General features: G+C 50.2%; 2 protein-coding genes across 6 annotated transcripts in view; one reads left to right on the plus strand and one right to left on the minus strand.

Annotated features, from left to right (window-relative positions):
• DNAJC16 (DnaJ heat shock protein family (Hsp40) member C16) overlaps nt 1-2659 on the minus strand; it is a 46861-nt gene extending 44202 nt beyond the window's left edge. Inside the window, exon 1 of one of the 4 annotated variants that reach the window (XM_008951766.5) lies at nt 495-2659. The gene's annotated coding sequence lies outside the window, so the exon portion shown is untranslated. The remainder of the gene's footprint in view (nt 1-494) is intronic. The other 3 variants (XM_003806255.5, XM_055097943.2, XM_063594649.1) reach the window with 3 other exon arrangements.
• A 604-nt stretch (nt 2660-3263) lies between these two features.
• The window catches only part of CASP9 (caspase 9), a 34598-nt gene continuing 14488 nt past the window's right edge, over nt 3264-23373 (plus strand). The window contains exons 1-6 of one of the 2 annotated variants that reach the window (XM_003806257.5): nt 3266-3493; nt 9185-9470; nt 19669-19703; nt 20502-20678; nt 21498-21587; nt 22819-22966. In XM_003806257.5, coding sequence (XP_003806305.1) covers nt 3362-3493; nt 9185-9470; nt 19669-19703; nt 20502-20678; nt 21498-21587; nt 22819-22966 — 868 coding nt within the window. In that variant the 5' untranslated portion in view covers nt 3266-3361. Of the gene's footprint in view, nt 3494-9184; nt 9471-19668; nt 19704-20501; nt 20679-21497; nt 21588-22818; nt 22967-23373 lie in introns of both variants that reach the window. The other variant, XM_034955994.3, reaches the window with a different exon arrangement.

Genomic DNA, 23373 nt, shown 5'->3' on the forward strand with positions numbered 1-23373 from the left:
AGCGTCCTTATTCATAAAATGGGAATGAATACTACCACCTTGAAGGATCATCATGTGGGGACTAAATGCATGTAAAGGGTTTACTGAGCCCAGAGTCAACAGTCAACAAATGGTCGTTAGTGCTATTATTTCTACCATGCAGTACGATCGCTGCCTTATTTAACCATGTCAGTTCCTTCCAGTTAGAGGGCCGAAGTGGCGGTGGTCTGGGAAGTTCTTTAGCTGACACGCGAGATAGACGGCGCCGACCGCGAAGCAGCAAACACCTGCCTAACAGGTAGGCTGCCAGCTCTCTGGGCAGCATATCCAGGACCAGGAAGAGGCTCCCAGAGACAAGCTCCAGGTCTAAGCCCCGCCTCGCGCTCCCGCCGGAGGTCGCAACCCTGCAGGAGACAGCCCCCTCCCCCGCCGCCCTCCGAGAGCCCAGGGCCCGGCCCTGTTGGCTCCCGGCTCCCCCCGGGGCCAGCAGTGACTTGAAACGAGAAGGAACTGACGGGAAATCCCCGAGTCGGCCTGGCCCCGCCGCGTCCGCGGTTCCGCGCGTCACGCCGGGAAGGAGTTACCGGGAAAGTACACCGGCCCAACCGGCTGCAGCTCCGTGCTCCAGTTAGTTCGCCGGGCCGGGAGCTTCCCGTCCACACCAGCGCTCGCCTGGGCCTGGGGAGGGGAAAGAGGAGGGGACAAGCCCGAGGGGAGTCACGTGACGCTTAAAGGTCTATCGCACTGAAGGCGAGGACCGAACAGGTCGAGGGCGTCTACTGGGCGAATCTATTTTGACCCTTGCCACTCGCCGTCTAGGCGTGGACCTGGGGTGGTTGCTATAGAAACGAGGCGCGCTCTTTGGTTGCAGCCAAAAGGCTGATCGTGACCAAAGAGGCCAAAACGTGCCTCCTAGCGAGGCGAAGTCGCTATGCATGATGGGATACCAGAAGGACCTCCTCGATCCAGGAAGGTGTTTCCGCTCCTACCGGGAGATGGCCCTCGTCTAGCAACAGTTGCTAGGATGGGGACGCACTCTCTGGTCCCTATTCTCTTTAACTCTATTCATAGAACCTTAGAGCGTCAGATTGGAAGTGACCTTAGGGATTCTTTAACTCTCCAACTCCTGCAATATTGATAGGGAGACCGAGGTCCAGAGAGGGGCAGAGATTTGCCCAAGGCCTAGAATCCAGCATTCCTTTTATTTTTGTTTACTTATCTTTTTTTTTTTGAGAGAATCCAGGACTTTTAATCCCTTTTACCGAAAACCGAGCTCCACCCAAGAATGTACCAGTCTCTGCCTTAAGCACGGGGAAAGGGCGGTGGGGGTGGGGAGAGGGATAAGGCACAGGTAAGTGAAGGAAACTTTCTCTGAGCCAATGAGATAGATCCCTTGCGGATATAAAGAGCTTTCATATCTCCTTGTCTTGTTTTTATTTTTTCTCTTTGCATTTGTCACTAACATAGTATGTCTTATTTATTGATATAGTTTATCACCTGATCCTTCCCCTGGAATGTAAACTCTAAAAGCAGGGATTTTGTTTTGTTCACCTTCATGTTCTCAGTGTTTGACTACAGGCTCAATAAATATTCGTAGAAGTGAACGAATGGGGCTGAGGTTTTGGTGCTCAAGAGATTATATTCTAAGGTGGACTCTTGGATTCTTAAGAGTGTGGCTTACAGAGTCAGGTTCGGGTTTCAATCCTGCCTGCCTCGGCCACTTAGTACCCACGTGACCTTAAACATTCGTTTCCCTGAACCCTAGGGTCTACATCTGTAAAACCGGCGGGGGGTGGGAATACTTTCCTGGCAGGATTGTAGTTAAGGATAAGTGAAATAAGCATGAAAAGTGGCTAGCACGATGCCTGGGACTTAGCAAATGCTCAGTAAACAGAAACGATTATTTTTGAAATGTGAAAATGAACCGTTCAAAACGATGGGAGTTTAGAGGACTAGATTTCTGCCGTTTTTTTTTTTTTCTGTGTGGGAGGTGTTAGGGTGGGAGGGAGGGAAGAGGGAATGGAAGACTGTGTAAGGTGGGCTTGGTTGGATCAGACACTCGAGTTTGGAACAGTCAACTGCGATCTGGGCACAAGGGCAGTGAGGGGAGCTTATGGTTTTACTTGGGATGGAGGAGGGGGCTAAGGGGAAGCCATGCCCCGGAGGAGGTTGAATGGGCGGGACAGATCACGGCTCCACTCATGGTTTCCCTCTTGCTGGAAGTGTGACGACTCCCTCCGGATCTCTGTAAAAGCGGGGCTATAGTGAATTCTGGCGAAGGGCCCGCGGTGGACCGGGAACTGGTGCCAGAATTGCAAAAGGGCACCTGCGCCCGGAGTAGGGAGGTGATGCGGGGGCGGGGCTAGGCCCTGGGGGCTGGGCTGGGCCCTGGGGGCGGGGCGAGTCGCGGAGGTGCCGCCTTGGGGCGGGGCGGTGACAGAAGGATGGATCCTGGGGGTGAGGATTGACTTTGGGGGCGGGGCGAGAGTGCGAGCTGGAGTCTGAGGCTGAGCGGTGACGCAAGGACGACTCTGAGGGTGGAGCGAGGGGAGGGGATTGGCTCTTGGAGGCGGGGCGGTGGCACGAGGCTAGCCCTTGGGGGCGGGGCGGTGGCGCAAGATTGACCTTGGGGGCGGGGTGGGGGCGTGGGTTGAATCCTGGGGGCGGGGCGGTGGCGCGGAATGGATTCTGGGGTCGGCGCGAGGCGCTGAGATGCGTCCTGAGGGCGGGGCGATGACGCAAGAGCGAATCCTGGGGGCGGGGCGAGACCTTCTAGATGCGTCCCGGGGAGTGGGCGGTGACGCGGTGGCAGGTTCTGGGGACAGGCGGTGACCCCAGAATTGACCCTGGGACAGGGCGAGGCGCGGAGGCGTCCTGAAGGCGAGGCGGTGACGCAAGAGCGAATCCTTGGGGCGGGGCGAGGCGTTGGAGATGCGTCCTGCGGGCGGGACGGTAACGCGGGGGCGGGGCGGTGACGTGAGGTCAGTGCGGGGATACGGGGCGGGTTCTGTGGCGGGGACGCAGTGGTGGACTCTGGAGCGGGGCGGTGACGCGGGGCGGGTTCTGGGGCGGGGCGGTGACGCGGGGCGTGTTCTGGGGCGGGGCGGTGATGGGAGGCTTGGCCCTGGGGGCGGGGCGAGGCGCAGAGGTGCGTCCTGAGGGCGGGGCGGTGACGCAAGAGCGACTCCTGGGGGCGGGGCGAGGCCTTGGAGCTGCGTCCGGAGGCGGTGGGGAGTGAAGACTGACCCGGGGCCGTGACGCGGGGGCAGGCCCTGGGGCGGGGGCGGGTCCTGGGGACTGGGGCGGGTCCTGGGGACTGGGGCGGGCGGCCGAGGCCCGGAAGCGGACTGAGGCGGCCTGGAGTCTTAGTTGGCTACTCGCCATGGACGAAGCGGATCGGCGGCTCCTGCGGCGGTGCCGGCTGCGGCTGGTGGAAGAGCTGCAGGTGGACCAGCTCTGGGACGCCCTGCTGAGCCGCGAGCTGTTCAGGCCCCATATGATCGAGGACATCCAGGTGCGCCCCCCGCCCCCGGCCCCCTGTCCCCGCGCTGCACGGCCGGGTCCCCACGCCCCTCGAGGAGGCGTTGTGCGGGAGCCTAGCTTTCCCTGTGGCTTCAAACCCCTCAGCGGAGCCAAAGAATCCCAAACACCTCTTAGTCGGGTGTTCGCTAAAGCGATTCCATGCCATAGTCAGCGTACACTGTTAGTGCTTGTGTTTCTTGTGTAAAGGAAAAATGTGAGACACATCTTGAAAACTTTGAATAAGAAACAATTCATGAATTGGAGAACATCAGACTGAAAGAGGTTTAGTGTTGCAATGACAAAACGTCAGAGGCAATTATTTATTGGGAAAATGTGGAAGCAAAATAAAGAAATTATTTGATTGGTTTGCAGTTACAAAATTGCCTTTTTTTTTTAAGGTCTGTTAATTGACTGCTTATGCTTGCTTATGATTGGCTGGTCTTAAGTTTTATTTCTCTCTAACATAAGCATTTATCAGATATGACCCAAGTTAAATTTTGCTTATGTTTGCAGTTTAAGCAAGATTTAGGTCACTTAGGATACCTGATTGGTTTTGTCTGCTCAGGAATTCTTCATGGTTGGTCTCCATTTTAATTTACGTTAATACTTGCGAGGAAGGAGGCGTGTGCGTTTTTACTTTTCTAGCATAGAGGTTTCAGGAACCCACTTTGGCATCAGGCTGCCTGGCAGCGTGTTCTTGGGCCAGTCACTTACCCTCTTTGAGCCACAGTTTCTGGGCTGTGAAATGGGAATAAGAATAATACTGTCATAAGGACTAAATGAAATAACGGATGTGAAACTGTAGTGCCAGGCACAGAGCGGGGGCTCAGCGTGCCCTGCCCTCTTTGGCCAGCCCCTTCTGTGTTCAGTTTATGTTTTGTTAAGAGGTTTTGGAAATGAGGGGACCTGATGCAGAATGGAGAATAATAAAGTCAAACATTTGAGGTTTTGTTTAAAAGCACTTTCCCATCTTTGTCTCATTTGACCCTCATCACAGGCCTGTGAGGATGCAGGAGATATTTCCTACCATGAGGTGCAGTAGGTGTGAGTGGCTGGCTGGATATCCCTGGCCAGTGCCCTGGCCCAGGGAAAGAGTCTTTAAATAATTGAGTATCATATGAGTAATTATTCATTAATAATAAAATAAGTTTTGTGACTTCTGTGTGGCCCCTACTGGGGAACAGTAATGGTTTGAGGCCACAGTCCTTGCCTTCAGGAATGTTCACGGGGATCACAAGCTCAAATGCCCATGGAGGACCAATGGATGGGCGTCATAGTGGATAGCCTTTGCACTGCCCTCCGTCTCCAGCTGAGTATGGCCATATCAACAAATGGCCCAGTATTGCCACATCTTACACTTACTTTGAGGCAGGGTCTCACTCTTGCCCAGCCTGGAGTGCAGGGATGAGATCATGGCTCACTGCGACCTTGACCTCCTGGGCTTAAGTGGTCTTCCTGCCTCAGCCTTTAGAGCAGCTGGGACTTTAGGCACATGCCACCATGCCTGGCTAATTAAAAAAAATTTTTTTTTTGTACAGATAGGAGTCTTGCTATGTTGCCTAGATGAGTCTCAGACTGTTGGCCTCAAGTGATTCTCCTGCCTCAGTGTTGGGATTACAGGTGTGAGCCACTGTACCCGGCCCAGCTTTCACATCTTAAAAAAGAAGCTGAAAATCTTGATTCCTCTGTCAAATTCCCTGGCTTAAAATGTTAGCAACAAATTCAGAAATTTTTTAAGAACCTTGTGGGAACCACAGGTTGCCATTTTGCCATTCAGTATGGCTGAAAAACAGGCAGGTTTTGGAACCAGTTGGATCTGGGCTCTCATCCTGGCCTTGTTACATATTAGCAAGTTGTAAAAAACCACAACCAATGAACCAAACAAACAGAAAAACCCTATGACTCAGTTTCCCTGAAATTTTTTTACCCTAAAAAGTTGGGAAATTCTAATTTAACTCTATAAAGTTATTGAGGGAGAAAAAGATGAAACAATGCATTTAACACAGTGTTGACCTCCTGGAGTGTTCAGCAAATGTGGAGAGAAACCTAAACACCACCATCTATTTGCATGTAGCCAACTGTTCTGCTAGTGAGACTTACCTTCTCAGTGGCACTACAGGTCTGTGCTGTTCCCAACAGTAGCCATTAGCCACATGTCGTTAAAGGTAAATTTGAAGTAATTAAAATTAAATAAAACTAAAAATTGGTAGGGTCAAGCCTTACAGGGCCTGTGGGTTTTTCTCCTCGTGTGCGGAGATGAGAGATCGTAGAAATAAAGACACAGGAGAAAGAGATAGAAAAAAAGACAGCTGGGCCCGGGGGACCACTACCACCTAGACGCGGAGACAGGGTAGTGGCCCCGAATGCCTGGCTGCGCTGTTATTGGATATAAGGCAAGGGGACAGGGTAAGGAGGGTGAATCTTCTAAGTGATTGATAAGGTGAAGCAAGTCACTGATCATAGGACAGGGGGCCCTTCCCTTTTAGGTAGCCGAAGCAGAGAGAGAAGGCAGCATACGTCAGCGTTTTCTTCTATGCACTTATAAGAAAGATCAAAGACTTTAAGACTTTCACTATTTCTTCTACCCTATCTATGAACTTCAAACAGGAACCAGGAGTACGGGAGGAACATGAAAGTGGGCAAGGAGCGTGACCATGGAAGCACAGCACCACAGGGAGGGGTTTAGGTCTCCGGATGACTGCGGGCAGGCATGGATAATATCCAGCCTCCCACAAGAAGCTGGTGGAGCAGAGTGCTCCCTGACGCCTCCAAGGAAAGGAGACTCCCTTTCTTTTTTTTTTTTTTTTTGAGGTGGTGTCCCACTTTGTCGCCCAGGCTGGAGTGCAATGGTACGATCTCAGCTCACTGCAACCTCCGCCTTCCGGGTTCAAGCTATTTTCCTTTTTTTTTTTTTTTTTTTTGAGACGGAGTCTCGCTCTGTCGCCCAGGCTGGAGTGCAGTGCCACAATCTCGGCTCACTGCAAGCTCCGCCTCCTGGGTTCATGCCATTCTCCTCCCTCAGCCTCCGAGTAGCTGGGACTACAGGCACCCGCCACCACGCCCGGCTAATTTTTTGTATTTTTAGTAGAGATGGGGTTTCACCATGTTAGCCAGGATGGTCTCAATCTCCTGACCTCGTGATCTGCCCACCTTGGCCTCCCAAAGTGCTGGGATTACAGGCTTGGGCCACCGCGCCCAGCCAGGGTTCAAGCTGTTCTGCCTCAGCCTCCTGAGTAGCTGGAATTACAGGTGTGCACTACCACGCTCAGCGATTTTTTTTGTATTTTTAGTAGAGACAGGTTTCACCGTGTTGGTCAGGCTGGTCTTGAACTCCTAACCTTGTGATCTGCCTGCCTTGGCCTCCCAAAGTGCTGGGATTACAGGCGTGAGCCACCGCGCCTGGCAGGAGACTCCCCTTCGCCGTCTGCTAAGTAATGGGTGTGTCCCCAGACACTGGCATTACCGCTTGACCAAGGAGCCCTCAAGCGGCCCTTATGTGGGCCTGACAGAGGGCTCACCTCTTGCCTTCTAGGTCACTTCTCACAATGTCCCTTCAGCACCTGACCCTATACCCGCCGGTTATTCCTAAGTTATATTAGCAATGCAACAAAGAGTAATATTAAAAGCTAATGATTAATAATGTTTATAATAATGATTGATAATTGTCCATGATCATCTCTATACCTAATTTGTATTATGACTATTCTTATTCTAACTATTTTCTTTATTATACTGAAACAGTTTGTGGCTTCAGTCTCTTGCCTCGGCACCTGGGTAATCTTTCGCCCACAAAAATTCAGTTCCTCAGTTGTACTACCCAAGTGCTTAATGGTCATGTGATATATGGTTACCAAATAGGACAATACAGACCAAGAATATTTCCATCATCACGGAAGGTTCTCATAGACAGTGCTGCTGTAGGATAGTTGAGGACACGGTGCCATCTTATCGCTGTGGATCCTGAGAACCTGTCCAGTGCTGGGTATCTGAGGACAGGTGGCAGATAACCAGACTCTTCCTTCTTAGTGACTGACCCCACCATCCTGACACCTCTCAATTTTTTTTTTGAGACAGGGTCTTGCTCTGTCGCCCAGGCTGAAGTGCAGTGGTGCTATCACAGCTCACTGCAGCCTTATCTCCTGGGCTTGAGCCATCCTCCTGGGAGCCTCAGCCTCCTGAGTAGCTGGGACTACAGGTGCGTGACACCATACCTGGCTTTTTTTTGTTATTTTTTGTAGAGACAGGGTCTCACTGTGTTGCCCAGGCTAGTCTCGAACTGGGCTCAAGCTATCCTCCCACTTCAGCCTCCTAAAGTGCTGGAATTGCAAGCATGAGCCACTGTGCCTGGCCTGCCTGTCAACCTTGACCCTTGCTCTGTCTTCACAGTCCCCCCAGTCAGTGCCCATGTCCTATGGACCCTCCCTCTTTGTATCTCTGCTTTGTCCTTTCACTTCTCTCTATTCTAGCTGCACCATCTTTGCTGCCTCCTGATCTGGCTATGGCTCACTCCTTTCCATTTTTCACTCTGACCCCTGGATGACTTTTTGAAAGGCCATATCTGTCTCTGTCACTCCATTCTTAAAACTCTTTGGTGGCCGGGCATGGTAGCTCACGCCTGTAATCCTAGCACTTTGAGAGGCTGAGGTTGGTGGATCGCTTGAGGTCAGGAGTTTGAGACCAGCCTGGCCAACATGGTGAAACCCTGTCTTGACCAAAAAATACAAACATTAGCCAGGCATGGTGGTGGGTGCCTGTAGTCCCAGCTACCTGGGAGGCTGATGTGGGAGAATCACTTGTACCCAAAAGGTGGAGGTTGCAGTGAGCTGAGATGGTGCCACTGCATTCCAGCCTGGGTGACAGAGCAAGACTCCTCAAAAAACAAACAAAAAAACAACCGATGGCTGGCCACGATGGCTCATGCCTATAATCCCAGCACTTTGGGAGGCCAAGGCTGGAGGATCACTTGAGGTCAGTTCAAGACCAGCCTGGGCAACATGGTGAAACCCTGTTTCTACTAAAAATAAAAAAAAAATTAGCCAGGCATGGTGGTGCGTGCCTGTAACCCCAACTACTCCGGAGGCTGAGGCAGGGTAATCGCTTGAACCTTGGAGTTGGAGGTTGCAGTGAGCTGAGATTGCACCAGTACACTCTAGCCTGGGTGACAGAGTGAGACTCCGTCTCAAGAAAAAAAAAACAAAAACAAAAACAAAACCAAAAAACTCTTTGGTGGCACCTGACAGGTCTCAGGATGAATTTCTTGGCCTGGCCACACAAAGGCCTTGTCCCTTGCCACTATCTACCTCCCACCTCATAAGACTCTGAATTCGCTATTCACTTCCTGATATCCTCAGCCCCATGTGCTTCCCTCTGGGCACTTGTCTCTTGTTGTGTCATTGCTGATTTGTCTGATTGCATTCCCCATTAGAAATTTGCTCCTTAAGGACTGAGACTGTCCATGGCAGCATTTTCAGCACTTAGCATAGTGCTGGGCATCTTTTGCCCTGCAAAATAATGAACAGATCAGCAAAGGCTGGTAAATGGCACACACTCAGTGCACCTGCAGCTCCATTGCTGCCCACGTGCCTGATTGTTTAGACTTACAGTAGCTGGGAAATGGGGAGACAAGGTGAGAGCCATATAAAAGTACATGGATAATTAGTATCCTGCCTTTCTTTCCAAACAGCGGGCAGGCTCTGGATCTCGGCGGGATCAGGCCAGGCAGCTGATCATAGATCTGGAGACTCGAGGGAGTCAGGCTCTTCCTTTGTTCATCTCCTGCTTAGAGGACACAGGCCAGGACATGCTGGCTTCGTTTCTGCGAACTAACAGGCAAGCAGCAAAGTTGTCGAAGCCAACCCTAGAAAACCTTACCCCAGTGGTGCTCAGACCAGAGATTCGCAAACCAGAGGTTCTCAGACCGGAAACACCCAGACCAGTGGACATTGGTTCTGGAGGATTCGGTGATGTCGGTAAGTAGCAAGAGAGTGATTGGTGGGTGGGCATGACACGTAGTCATTTGGGACTCACTATGAGTACAGCTGGGTGGGCTGAGATTCAGAATTTAATTTTAGCATTGTCTTTCTGAATGTTCATAGGGATGGCAAAATTCTGGGAGGTTTTCAGGAGGTTGAATCTTGGCAGCCCCTCCTCTGAAAAGCATGTGTTGAGGTCTGTTTTGGATGTCCCAGGTTTTTTGTTTTTGTTTTTGTTTTTTTTCCTGCCTTTGAGATAGCAGGCCCCAGGTTTTGATCAATGTTTCCAGAGCCATCTATTGTTTTGGATTTGCCTTTCAGTCTGGGTGGGTAGCCTGGACTACCTCATGTCTGGGGGCAGGAGAAAGGCCTCAGTTGTATCTGCCCCATACAAACAGACATCTGCAAAGTATTTACCCTTACCTTCTTCCTTTATAGCAACCTTGCAAGGCAGGTATCATTAGACCCATCCTTGTTGATGGAGAAACTGACTGAAGCTCACGGAAATTAAACACTTTGCCAAAGGTCACACGGCTACATCCAATAAAATGCATAAATCCCAAGAGTAAGCTGGGTGATTTTTACCTATGCATACCCACAGGTAACTAATACCCATATCATCAAGATGAAAACATTCCGGGGTCCTGTAAGACCGTTGACTCTCTTTCCATTTCTTCCCACTTCCCCTTTCCCAAGGTAATCACCGTTCTCATCTCTATCGCCAGAGATCCCTTTTGCTTGTCCTTGAACTTCAATATAAATCCTATATAGTCTTATATACTCTTGAGCCTGGCTTCTTTCATTCATCATTATATCTTTGAAATTCATTCATATTGTTGTGCATATCAGTAGTTCATTCTTTTTAATTTCTACATGGCATTCTGAATAATCCACAGTTTATTTAACCATCTTCCTACTGATGGACATGTGGGTTGTTTTCAGTTGGGGCTTTGTTCCCATGGCAGCGTGTGGAGCTCTAGCACTTCCTGTTTCATGGGTGCCTGGTGGACCATTGCATGGTATCAAAGTTAATAATCATAATAGTAATGGTGAACATTATTGAGTAATTGCTATTTGCCAGGCACCGTTCGGAGTGCTTACATAAATGATCTAATTTAATCTCTCCATCTCTCTTGTAAGGCAGGTGCTTTGCTGTTAGACAAAGTGAGCCACAGATTGGGAGATGACTTGTGCCAAATCACACAGCTAGTGAGGAGTGGAGACAGGGCTGCAGCCCGGGCTTACCTGTTCTGTCTGCTCTGCAGGGTAGCCCCATGTGTGCTTTGTGGGACACACCTCATTGATCCGACTCATGCTGGTGGACATTGTGTTATTTCTGCAGTGAGCCTTGCATGTGCGTCTAGTTCTGACTGCAGGATATTTCTAGAAATGGAATTGTGTGTTAAAGGGTACTTGTTCCTGTCCGATAGATGCTACCAACTTATACTTCAAAAATATGTCATTTTAGCCAGGTGTGGTGGTGTGAGCCTGTAGGACAAGCTACTTGAGAGGCTGAGGCAGGAGGACTACATGAGCCTAGGAATTCACAGCCAGCCTGGGCAACTTAGTGAGATCCTATCTCTAAGAAAAAAGAAATTGAAAAATTGTGTCTTTTTTTTTTTTTTTAATTGAGGCAAGGTCTTCTGTGGCCCAGGCTGGAGTGCAGTGGCATGATCACGGCTCACTGCATCCTTGAACTCCCAGGCTCAAGCGATCCTCCCACTCAGCCTCCCAGGTAGCTGTGTGCGCCACCAGGCCTGGCTAATTTTTTTGTATTTTTTGTAGAGACAGGGTCTCACCATGTGGCCCAGGCTGGTCTTGATATCCTGGGCTCAAGCAATCCTCCCATCTCGGCCTCCTGGATAGCTGTGCGTGTTATCCCTGGCCAATTTTTTTTTTTTTTTTTTTTTAAGAGGGAGTCTCGCTCTGTCACCCAGGCTGGAGTGCAGTGGCGCAATCTCGGCTCACTGCAACCTCCACCTCCTGGGTTCAAGCAATTATCCTGCCTCACCCTCCTAAGTAGCTGGGACTACAGGCAGCCGCCACCATGCCTGGCTAATTTTTGTATTTTTAGTAGAGATGGGGTTTCACCATGTTGCCTAGGCTGATCTTGAACTCCTGGCCTCAAGTGATCCACCTGCCTCAGCCTCCCAAAGTGCTGGGATTAAAGGTGTGAGCCACCACTCCCAGCCCATGCCTGGCCAATTTTAAGATTTTTTGTAGAGATAGGGTCTTACCGTGTTGCCCAGGCTGCCCTCAAACTCCTGTGCTCCAGTAATCTGCCCACCTCGGCCTCCCAAAGTGCTGGAATTACAGGTGTGAGCCACTGCACTCGGCCCAAATTGTGTCATTTTATAATCTCACCAACTGCGAGTGAAGGTGACCACTTTCCCACATTCTTGCCAACAGTGAATATTGACATTTTTTCCTGTGTGATGGGTAAAAAGTGCTGTTTTCTTTCAACAAAAATTCACCAAAACTCATTCATATTGTTGTGCATATCAGTAGTTCATTCTTTTTAATTTCTAGATGGCAGCAGTTCCTGTTCTGAATAATCCACAATTTATTTAACCATTTTCCTATTGATGGACATGTGGGTTGTTTTCAGTTGGGGCTTTGTTCCCATGGCAGCGTGTGGAGCTCTAGCACTTCCTGTTTCATGGGTGCCTGGTGGACCATTGCATGGTATCAGAGTTAATATTCATAATAGTAATGGTGAACATTATTGAGTACTTGCTGCATAATGGTGATTTTTGGGCAATCCACTAAAGCAAAGAAACAGACAAACATGATAAGGGTAGGAAGCTGCATTTGCTTGAAGTGTAAGGAAGAAGACTGGTTCTGGAATTGGCCATGTGCATTACTATCCTGTAAAGGAGGCAGGCAGAATACAAAGCTCATCTGTTGTTATTTGGTTCTGGGAAATGTCAACGTGAGTCATTTAGGACCAACAGTCAGAATTTGAAACTTCCTGTTTTTTTGGAAGGTGTTTTATTTCCTGTTTGTTGTGAATATTTATTCCTAGTAGGAGCTTAATTCTGAAGGGTAAATAACAACAGCAATAGTAAGATCACTTATTTTTACTTTATTATTATTATTTTTTGAGATAGAGTCTTACTCTGTCACCCAGGGTGGAGTGCGGTGGTGTGTTTTCGGCTCACTGCAACCTCTGCCTCCCAGGTTCAAGCAATTCTCTCACCTCAGCCTCCCAGGTAGCTGGGACTACAGGTGCACCACCATGCCTGGCTAGTTTTTGTATTTTTTGATAGAGACAAGGTTTCCCCATGTTGGCCAGGCTGGTCTTGAACTCCTGACCTCAAGTGATAAACCCGCCTCAGCCTCCCAAAGTGCTGGGATTATAGGTATGAGCCAGCACGGCTGGCCCAAGATCACTTTAAATAATGTGAATATCACTTTGTAGAATACACAGTGTTTTTTCAGGTCATCAAAACCACCCTGTGCCGTGGTAGACATGGCAAGCCCATCTGTCATTATATGCTACTTACAGGGGAGGAAACTGGGTTCTGAGAGCAACAGTCACAAAGTGAGTTCCAGTACAGAGCTAGGACTTGGGCCTAGGTCTTCTGGCTTAATAGAGCGACTGTCCCATTTTCCATGAGCTGCTGAGAGATGTCCTTTTTAGATGCTGGGCCTTAGACTCCAGAGTACTGCATGGGAATATTTCCCAAGGTAGGTTTCATGGTGACCCACAAAGGAAGAGCTGTGTATTCATATGTATGGGAAGGTCTGGCTGAGCAAGAATAGGGCCAGCAGCAGAGCCTTTAATAAGTGAATACAGGAAAGGATGCTGTAGGTCAGTGTTTCACACTGGGGACGATTTTTCCCCGACCTCCAAGGGACATTTGACAATGTCTAGAGACAAATCTGGTTGTTATAGCTGAGGGTGGGTGGGTGCTACTGGCATCTAGTGGGTAGACAGAGATGCTGCCAAAACCCAACAGTGTACAGAGTAGCTCTGCACAATAAAGAAGAATCTGGCCCAAAGGGTTAGTGTGGTGGGGCTGAGTACACACACTGCACTCATACATATTCATTGAGCATGAGTGTCAATGAATAATAATGTGGACACATCAGTTTTATTGAGTTGTCAAGTGTGTCGGGTATTGTTCTATGTGCCTCACATGTATTAATTGTTTGAGGTGTCATCACAATCCTATGAGGTTGGTAGTTGCTCCTATTATCCTGTAATACAGATGGGGAAATCAGAGACCCAGAGACTCTGAGCTCCTTGCCCATTGTGACACAGGTGCTAAGTGTTGGAGTTGGGATTTGAACCCAAGTACCTCAGACTCACTCCATCACTGTCTCATGAAGAACAAATGGCTCATTCTCTTTCTTGTCCCTAGATTTGTGCCATTACTCATTAGCTCACACAAATGTTTACTAAGTACCTGTTGGGTTCTAGGTGTTGGGGATGCAGCTTCGAACAAGGATGCCCAGTCCTTGCCTTCAGGTGGAGAGGGGCAGGTACTCAGTTCATGCTTGCCTAATTTGGTCTTTATTCACGGCTGTGGGTAGTGCTATGAAGCTGAACACGGTGCTTTAGAGGTGCATCATTAGGGGACCCACCAGAGAGAGTGGCTTTGTCTTTGTATATTCAAAGGAAAATGCCTTTTCCTTCAGAATGGAAGGAACTTTCTTAGTTTCAGACGTGATGCCTTGTGTGTAACTGCTTGTTCCAGCCAGGGCCTCTTGCCCGGGAGGGCTGGGAGAACTGTTGGTGGCTGTGTTCTCATGATTCTCCAGAGAAAGAGAACCAATAGGGGGTGTGTGTATGTGTATAAAACAGCATCTTTTGTTCAATGCTGCATCCCCAACACCTAGAACTCAGCAGGTACTTAGTAAACATTTGCATGAGCTAATGATTAATGGCACATATACACAGACAAGAAAGAGAATGAGCCGTTCGTTTTTTTTTTTTTTTTTTGAGACGGAGTCTTGTTCTATTGCCCAGGCTGGAGTGCAGTGGCGCGATCTCCGCACACTGCAAGCTCTGCCTCCTGGGTTCACGCCATTCTCCTGCCTCAGCCTCCCGAGTATCTGGGACTACAGGCACCTGCCACCATGCCCAGCTAATTTTTTTGTATTTTTTTTAGTAGAGACGGGGTTTCACCATGTTAACCAGTATGGTCTTGATCTCCTGACCTCGTGATCTGTCCGCCTCAGCCTCCCAAAGTGGTGGGATTACAGGCGTGAGCCACTGCACCTGGCCAAGCCATTTGTCCTTTATGAGGCAGTGATGGAGTGAGTCCGAGGTACTTGGTTCAAAGCCCAACTCCAACACTTAGCAGCTGTGTCACAGTGGACAAGTAGTTGAGTCTCTGGGCCTCTGTTTTATATATATACACATACACACACGGATATATATAGAAAGATATATGCATTTTTCTTTGTGTGTATATATATATATCTTTATCTAAAAACATATTTATTACAAGGAACAGGCTCATGCAATTATGGACGCTGAGAAGTTCCAAGATCTGCCATCTGCAAGTTGGAGACCAGGAAAGCTGGTGGTGTAGTTCCAGTCTGAGTCTGAAGGCCTGAGATCCAGGAGCACCAATGGTAGAAGTCCCATTCCAAAGGCAGGAGAAGACTGATGTCCCAGCTCAAGTAGTGAGACAGAGAGAGATCAAATTCTCCCATTCTCCACTGTTTCATTCTATTCAGGCCCTTGACGGATTGGATGCGGCCCACCCTCCTGGGGAGGGCCATCTGCTTTACTCTGTCTACCTATTCACATCGCATTCTCATCCCCAAAACACTCTCACAGGCACCCTGAGAAATACTGTTATATTTAACCAAATATTTGGGTACCCTGTGATCTAGTCAAGTTGACCTGTGAACTCAACCATCAGTGGCTTTCTCTGCTCATGCCTTGCCTGGGTTGGAACTTCCTTGAAAGTAGAAGTTGGCTTTTCAGCCCTACCTGGCTTCTTGGTCTCTTTGCTCTGGGGCTGGTGGCTGTGCTCACCTCCCATTACAACTCAGGGTCTCTGAGCCCCCACTTCCCCTCTGGCAAATGGGGATGCGTGCCAGTACTTCTGTGCTGAAGGGCCTGCTCTGAGGAGTAAGTGAGGCAGTGTGTGGAGGGACTTCACATGGGGCCTCCTATTGAGTGAGCCTTGGGTCTTGTTGGTCAGCTCTGCTTCCTTCTGTGATTTCTAAATTGCCAAGGGCTGGGGAGGGCCAGTCCTAGGGCATCTTCCCTTCTGTTGGGTCCCCCAGTTCCCCTGTTTCTTTCTGTGTCCTGATTGAAAATCACAGAGTGCTTTGACCACCCTGTGACCCAGCCAGCTACAGGTTTTTCCCAGCAGACCTGAGCCCAAACCTGGGCCTTAAACATTCTCAGGCATTGATAAAGGTATCTAGGTAGGCTGGGCATGGTGGCTCACGCCTGTGATCCCAGCACTTGGGGAGGCCAAGACGGATGGATCACTTGAGGCCAGTAGTTTGAGACCAGCCTGGCCAACATGATGAAACCCTGTCTCTACTAAAAATGCAAAAATTAGCTGGGCGTGGTGGTGTGTGCTTGTAATCCCAGCTACTTGGGAGGCTGAGGCAGGAGAATTGTTTGAACCTGGGAGACAGAGGTTGCAGTGAGCCAAGATTGTGCCATTGTACTCCAGCCTGGGCGACAGAGCGGGACTCTGTCTGAAAAAAAAAAAAAAAAAATTAGGTGTGGTGGTGTAGTCTTAGCTACTTGGATGGCTTAGGAGGGAGGGTCACTTGAGCCCAGCAGGCAAAGTTTTCAGTGAGTTGAGATTGCACCACTGCACTCCAGCCTGGACAAGAGAGTGAGACTCCGTCTCCAAAAACAAAACAAAACAAAAAGGTATCTAGGTTATCACCCAAAACACTGAAAGAAACCAGCCCTGGCCCTGAGCCAAATTCCTTAAACCCTCATATAAACTCCTTACCCTGACCTCTTCACTATGGACCAAACCTAGGTAGACACCTGTTTTTTTTTCTCGCCTCCGCACCTCGAGGATTGCTTTGGCCAGATCGCCCTGGCATTTATTTCTTCTTTCTTTGGAATCCCAACTGGCCCCATCTTAGGACAGTTTGGGGCACTCCCTTGTGGGAACTCTTCTGCTGCCACTTCTGGGGTGATTCCAGCATAGGTTCGGAGGGACGAAACCCCTTCTTTCCCTTGGGTGGCAGAGAGGATGTGCTTGCCCTCTTCTGTTTGTGTTGGAGACCTGGGCACATGCCCAGTGACTCAGGCTGGAAGACTGATTCTTTTGCACACACTTAGCCATGTGTGTTTATTGTCCCCATGGGAGTGGCCATTTCAGGAGAAACTGGTCACATGCACCTTGTATCTGACCATGTCACCCAACTTGAGGGGCCCTGAACATGCCATGCTTCTGCATCCTCCCTGCCTTTGCTCATGCCGGGGCCTCTGCCTGGAGTGTCTCCTCTCCCTCTTTCTTTGGGCACCCCTTGGTTGATTTGCTCCCTCCATGGGCACCTGTAGCCCTTGGCCTCTTGAGAGCAGTCATTTTGCTTTATCAATAGATATTTCTAATTTGGGGAATGAGTGAATTCCTCAGTAGTGGATAGTAGTTATATTTTTGGGGTACAGTGGAATTTTGGAAATGAGCAAATGTTCTCAGAATGAAGTCTGTGGATGAATAGGAATTTTCAGGGTAGGTAAAACCATTTCTAACTTTAAAAATGGGATGTGAATGGGATGTGAGTGCTTTTCTGCTGTGGCCTTTAAGCTGGCAGAATAGTTCAGACCTGTTCTAAGCAAGGAATGGCACTGTTATTGAAACAGGAGTATGGGCTCCACTGCAACTTGGAGGTGGCCACTGTATTCTCCTTGTTTAAAAAAGAAAAAATGTAGGCCGGGCGTGGTGGCTCATGCCTGTAATCCCAGCACTTTGGGAGGGCGAGGCAGGTGGATCACCTGAGGTCAGGAGTTCGAGACCAGCCTGGCTAACATGGTGAAACCCCATCTCTACTAAAAATACAAAAATTAGCCAAGCGTGATGCAGGTGCCTGTACTCCCAGCTACGTGGGAGGCTGAGGCAGGAGAATCGCTTGAACCCAGGAGGCAGAAGTTGCAGCAAGTCAAGATCGCGCCACTGCACTCCAGCCTGGGTGACAGAGTGAGACTCTGTCTCAAAAAAAAAAGAAAAAACATCTCATAACCTTTTAGGCTGGTGGCCAGTCAACTTCTTGCTAACGGAAATGAAAACTCTTTTGACGTTGATGGAAAATAATCATCTTTATTCATTTATTCATTCTGCAAGTATTTCCTGAGGACCTGCTGTGTGCTGGGCCCCTATGGACTCGCAGACAGTGAGCATCCGCTCTCCTGACCTTCTCTCACCTCTTTCTGCTCTGGAATTTCTTCTCAATGAGACCACACTATTTCTATACTCTCTGGTGTCTGGCTTTTTTCACGCAGCACGTTTTCTTTCTTTCTTTTTTTTTTTTGAGATGGAGTTTTGCTCTTGTTGCCCAGGCTGGAGTGCAATGACGTGATCTCGACTCACTGCAACCTCTGCCTCCCAGGTTCAAGCGATTCTCCTGCCTCAGCCTCCCGAGTAGCTGGGATTACAGGCGCCTGCCCCCTCGCCTGGCTAATTTTTCTTTTTTTTTTTTTTTTTTGTATTTTTAGTACAGATGGGGTTTCACCACGTTGGCCAGGCTAGTCTCGAACTCCTGACCTCAGGTGATCTGCCTCCCAAAGCGCCAGGATTATAGGCGTGAGCCACCGCACCTGGCCTTACGCAGCACATTTTCAAGGTTATCCCGCATTGCGTGTATCAGTGAAGCGGTGTCACTCGTCTGGGGTAAATACCCAAGATTCATTGTCTTCACAGCCACGGAAGACTAGGACACGGACATACAGTGAGGTTCAGAGTGGAAGTATAATAGGTGAAAGAAAGAGAAGAGCTCTCTCTGCTGCAGGGAGAGGGGTCCCAGTGAAATGGGTTGCTGTTTCTGCAATGAAATGCAAGGGGTTTTAAAGATGAGCCTGAGGAGATGGTGTCTGATTTACAAAGGGCACAAAGATTGGTCAGACCAGGTGTTTCATTTGCATAGGATGCATAAAACTGGTTAGGGCTAGGTGTGCCATTTGCATGTGGTGCGAAAAGCTGGCCAGCCCCACTCCAATCTTGTGTTATGCAGATGGGTTCTCTACCTGGCCAGTGCCATGTTGCCTACTTCTTTACTGTCTTGTGGTGACAAAAGGGAAGATAGAGCCTCCTTGCTGAGTATACCTGGCCCCCTGGTAGCCCTTTTCTATTGGCACAGCTGCTGGCATTCACTCATGTGAGCTTCCAGCTTGCTTATCTATGTCTGCAGCTTGATTTTTCAGGCTGCTCTTTGTTAGAAAAGAAATGATTTGAGGCTGGGTGCAGTGGCTCATGCCTGTAATCTCAACACTTTGGGAGGCTGAGGTGGGTGGATCAACTGAGGTCAGGAGTTTGAGACTAGCCTGGCCAACATGGTGAAACCCCATCTCTACTAAAAATACAAAAAAATTAGCCGGGCATGGTGGTGGGTGCCTGTAATTCCAGCTACTTGGGAGGCTGAGACAGGAGAATTGCTTGAATCTGGGAGGTAGAGTTTGCAGTGAGCCAAGATAGCGCCATTGCACTCCTGCCTGGGCGACAAGAGTGAAACTCCATCTCAAAAAAGAAAAAAAAAAAGAAAAAAAAGAAACGAAACGATTTGGGGATTTTGTTAAAAGGGAAATTCTGCCGAGGACTGTTTTACCCTCACTATCTGCCTAAATAATTTCTTTCTGTCTCCTGTATCATCAGTAGCTCATTCCTTTTTAGGCTGTGTAATGTTCTCTTGTGTGGCTGTATCACAATTTGTATATCTACCAAACTGTTGTTAGATTGGTTGTTTCCATGTTGGGGCGTGATGAATAAGGCCTCAGGGAACATTTTGGCCAAGTCTTTTGTGCCCGTTTGCACTCCTTGCTCTTTGATATATACCTGAGGGTGGACTTGCTGTCAGAGGGTAGGTGTGTGTTTAACTTTGTTAGAAACCTCTAAACAGATCTCCAAGGTGGCTCTCCCACCAGCAGAGTCTGAGGGTCTGAGTTCTCGCTGCTCTGTTCTTGGGGGGCTGTCCTCACAGAGCCCCTTGCCCCTCCTCTGCTGTAACCCAACATTCATGTTTCTCTCTTTCTCTGCCTCTTCAGGTGCTCTTGAGAGTTTGAGGGGAAATGCAGATTTGGTGAGTCTCCATGAAATTTGGGCCAGTAGCTCGGGCTCTGGGCCCTTCCCTCCCCACCCCTCAGGTCCTTCCCTGCAGGCGTGTCAGGAGCCCAGGGAACCCAACCCTAGGCAGTGCAGTGGGGGTCTGGTCCCAGCCTCCCTGACTCCGGCCCAGCGCCTGCTGGGGCAGATTGTTCATCTCTGCGCTTCCTCATCTGCAAAGCTGGCAGCAGAAGCAGGGCAGACCTGATGAGGGGCGGGCATCGGGATCCAGACCAAGTCGCCACTCTCTCATTCACAAGTATTTATTGTGTGGCTCCCATGCTCTGTGCTGGGGCCACCTGGGAAGGAGCCATCAGTCAGTTAGGCGAGAGAGAAGTTAGACAAATGAGTATATAAATAGAAATAGTGATAAGTACCATCAACAAAAGAACAGGCTGCCTTGAGAGAATTACAAGGGGACTGAGCCTGGGGAGGGAGCAGCCTTGGGTGCCTCCAGGTGGCCTGGGCATGGTTCTGCTGACAGAGTTCTCAGGTACACTCCTGGCCTAGGTGACCCGTGAGGTCCTTTGGGATGAATGCTCATGGCTGTTGGATTTCCAGGTTACCAGCTCCCTTCCCTTAATACCAAGATGGGGGGGTCACCTTCTAGTGCTAGTCTTCCCTGCAGTTGCTTCTCTTTTGCCCTGGAATGCCGGGTGGAGACCCTGCTACTCCTTGTGCGGGAGGGCAGACCCCGTTTTCTTCCCACCTCTCCAGACTGTCCTCTAGGGAGCGTGGGGAGAGCCCGGGTTTACGTGGGTCCCTGTGCTGGCAGGCTTACATCCTGAGCATGGAGCCCTGTGGCCACTGCCTCATTATCAACAATGTGAACTTCTGCCGTGAGTCCGGGCTCCGCACCCGCACTGGCTCCAACATCGACTGTGAGAAGTTGCGGCGTCGCTTCTCCTCGCTGCATTTCATGGTGGAGGTGAAGGGCGACCTGACTGCCAAGGTACACTCACTATCTGTGGAGGGAGACAGGGTGGGGGGCAGCGGGTGGGGAAGTATCTTTTGAGAGACTCCAAAAGCCAGCTGACTCCCCAGGCGAGCCCTTACATCTGGAGGACCATGGGAGGTAGGACGGCCCAGCGGCTACAGGTTCAAGTTCAGACGCAGAAGTCCGGGTTTGAGGACTGGCTCTCTCGGCCACCTGCTGTGTGACCTCCTGTGCCTCAGTTTCCTTGTCTGGAAAGCAGGAATAGTACCTGCCTCCTTGGGTTGTTTTGGGGGTTAGATGAACAGTGCCCAAGCGTAGCACCTTCTCCCCGAAAATGGTGGCTATTACGACTGCTGGGACTGTCAGCACTTCGGTACTGGCCCTGGGAAGCCGAGAAAGTGCTCTGCCCAGGCCTTTGGGTTGGGCCCTTTGTTGTTTTATTTTTTGGGGGGGGCGGGGGCACAGAGTCCCACTCTGTCATCCAGGCTGGAGTACAGTGGCACGATCTCGGCTCACTGCAACCTCCACCTCCCAGGTTCAAGCAATTATCCTGCCTCAGCCTCCTGAGTAGCTGGGATTACAGGTGTGTGCCACCACGCCTGGCTAAATTTTTTTTTTTGTATTTTTAGTAGAGACGGGGTTTCACCATGTTGGCCAGGCTGGTCTCGAACTCCTGACCTCAAATGATCCACCTGCCTTGGCCTCCCAAAGTGCTGGGATTACAGGCGTGAACCACCATGCCTGGCCAGGCTGGGCCCTTTTATTGTTAGGAACGGCCCAGTCTGCATCCAGACCTATCTGTGCTTCTGGCTCACCTGCAGCCCTCTCTTGTAGGAAATGGTGCTGGCTTTGCTGGAGCTGGCGCGGCAGGACCACGGTGCTCTGGACTGCTGCGTGGTGGTCATTCTCTCTCATGGCTGTCAGGTAGGAAGCCTCCCACTGCTCCCTGGGCAGACATTGGGTACTGGCCGTGCCAAGAGGCTGTGCAGGGGCCATGTCCCTTCTTGTGTCCAAAACACCCTTGGCTTTGTGGAAAAGGGCTGTGGGGCCCTGCCCACCTCCTGTTGTTTTCTTGGGAGCCATGTGGTCCTCTGAGGAGTTGGCTGCACCGTCCTGGGCAGGTCGGTGTTCCTGGGAGAAGCCCTCTGGGAGAGGGAGGGCAGAGACCAGGTCTGCTCACGAAGCTCCTGCACCCAGAGTTTGTTCAGAGGCAGGTACAGCACACATGTTGTCTCAGCTCCTGTCTCTGTCCTGTGAGGCACTGCCCCAGGCCCCTTGCTGCTGGTGGGACTCAGGACACCAGGCCCACTGGGGGCTTGGCCCCTTATGTATTTGTCATTGTGATTAAGCCCTTACCCCTTACTGGGCCTCAGTTTCCTCATCTTTTAAGTTGAGGAGTTGGACAGATCACAGTTACAAGCTGGGGCCTGGAGTCCCCCTGTGGTCTGCACGGTGTTTTGAAAACTGGCAAATTTCACATAAAAATCAGGATTTCTAGTTTCTCTTGACAAATCGCAAAGGTCTGGCCTGACGAGGCCAGCATCTTTAGCCAGTAAAACTCCAGCCTGTGGCTGGGCAGGGCTTTCCCTTTGGTCCTTTCTCTCATAATATGGTCCCTAGAGCTCGTGAAGAATGTGGACTCCCAGGCCCTACCCTGGACCTCTTCATTCCGAGTCCGCCCAGCAACAAGGTTTCCAGGTGATTTCCATGCCCTTGAGGTCTGAGCTGAACTGATTTAAAGCAGCCACTCTCAGCGTTGAGCTGCCTCAGTCAGAGGGGCCTGGAGGACCATACTGCTGATTAGGAGGTCTGGGTGGGGCCCAGGAATCACATTTCTTACAAGTTCCCAAGCGATATTGATGCCGCTGCTGCAGGGGCCAAACTTTGAGAACCACTGGTCTAGAGGCCGCAGCCAGCACTCTCCAGGCACACTGGCCCCTAGAGGCACATGAGTTTGACACGCGACCCCTTGCTGTCAAGGTGTCTTTCCAGATGCTGACCAGGGTCTTTCCAGAACCAACCTGCTCTGTCTCAATCAGCCTCGTGCCCCTGGCTTTGACCTTCCAAATCCTTGGCTCCCACAAAACCTCTGAACAGGCTGTTGGATTCCTACTCCAACTTCTTGGTTTTGTAACCAGGGTTCTTGGTCTTCTAGGCCAGCCACCTGCAGTTCCCAGGGGCTGTCTACGGCACAGATGGATGCCCTGTGTCGGTCGAGAAGATTGTGAACATCTTCAATGGGACCAGCTGCCCCAGCCTGGGAGGGAAGCCCAAGCTCTTTTTCATCCAGGCCTGTGGTGGGGGTAAGCAGCTCCTCAGCCTCCCTCTGGGTGGGTCTGGTGGGGAGGGAGCCGCCACCTGCTTCTTTCTCCAGCCTGCCCCTCACAGGGCCCATGAGGTCTCTCCAGGCAGTCAGAGGGTACCACACATGGTCCCTTTTTCGCAGCACCTCTGTCTGGCTGGAGCAGGCCCTGCTCTGTCTGCTTTGTAGAGGTCAGAGCCTTCTGTTTCATGGCACAGTGGCATCATGGGCTCGAGTAACTTTGGCAGCTTCAATTCCAAAGACTTGGCAAAAAGAAAGCAGAAGAGAGAGGAGAAACCTCTTTTTATTTTTCTTGTCACCATTCTCCTGACCTCCATCAACTAGACCCCGTTTCCACTATCCCAGAGAAAGGGTGGCCACAGCTAAACTGCATGGAGAAACCAAAGA

Source organism: Pan paniscus, chromosome 1 (assembly GCF_029289425.2).
Source record: "Pan paniscus chromosome 1, NHGRI_mPanPan1-v2.0_pri, whole genome shotgun sequence".
In the NCBI taxonomy this organism is placed as follows: domain Eukaryota; kingdom Metazoa; phylum Chordata; class Mammalia; order Primates; family Hominidae; genus Pan; species Pan paniscus.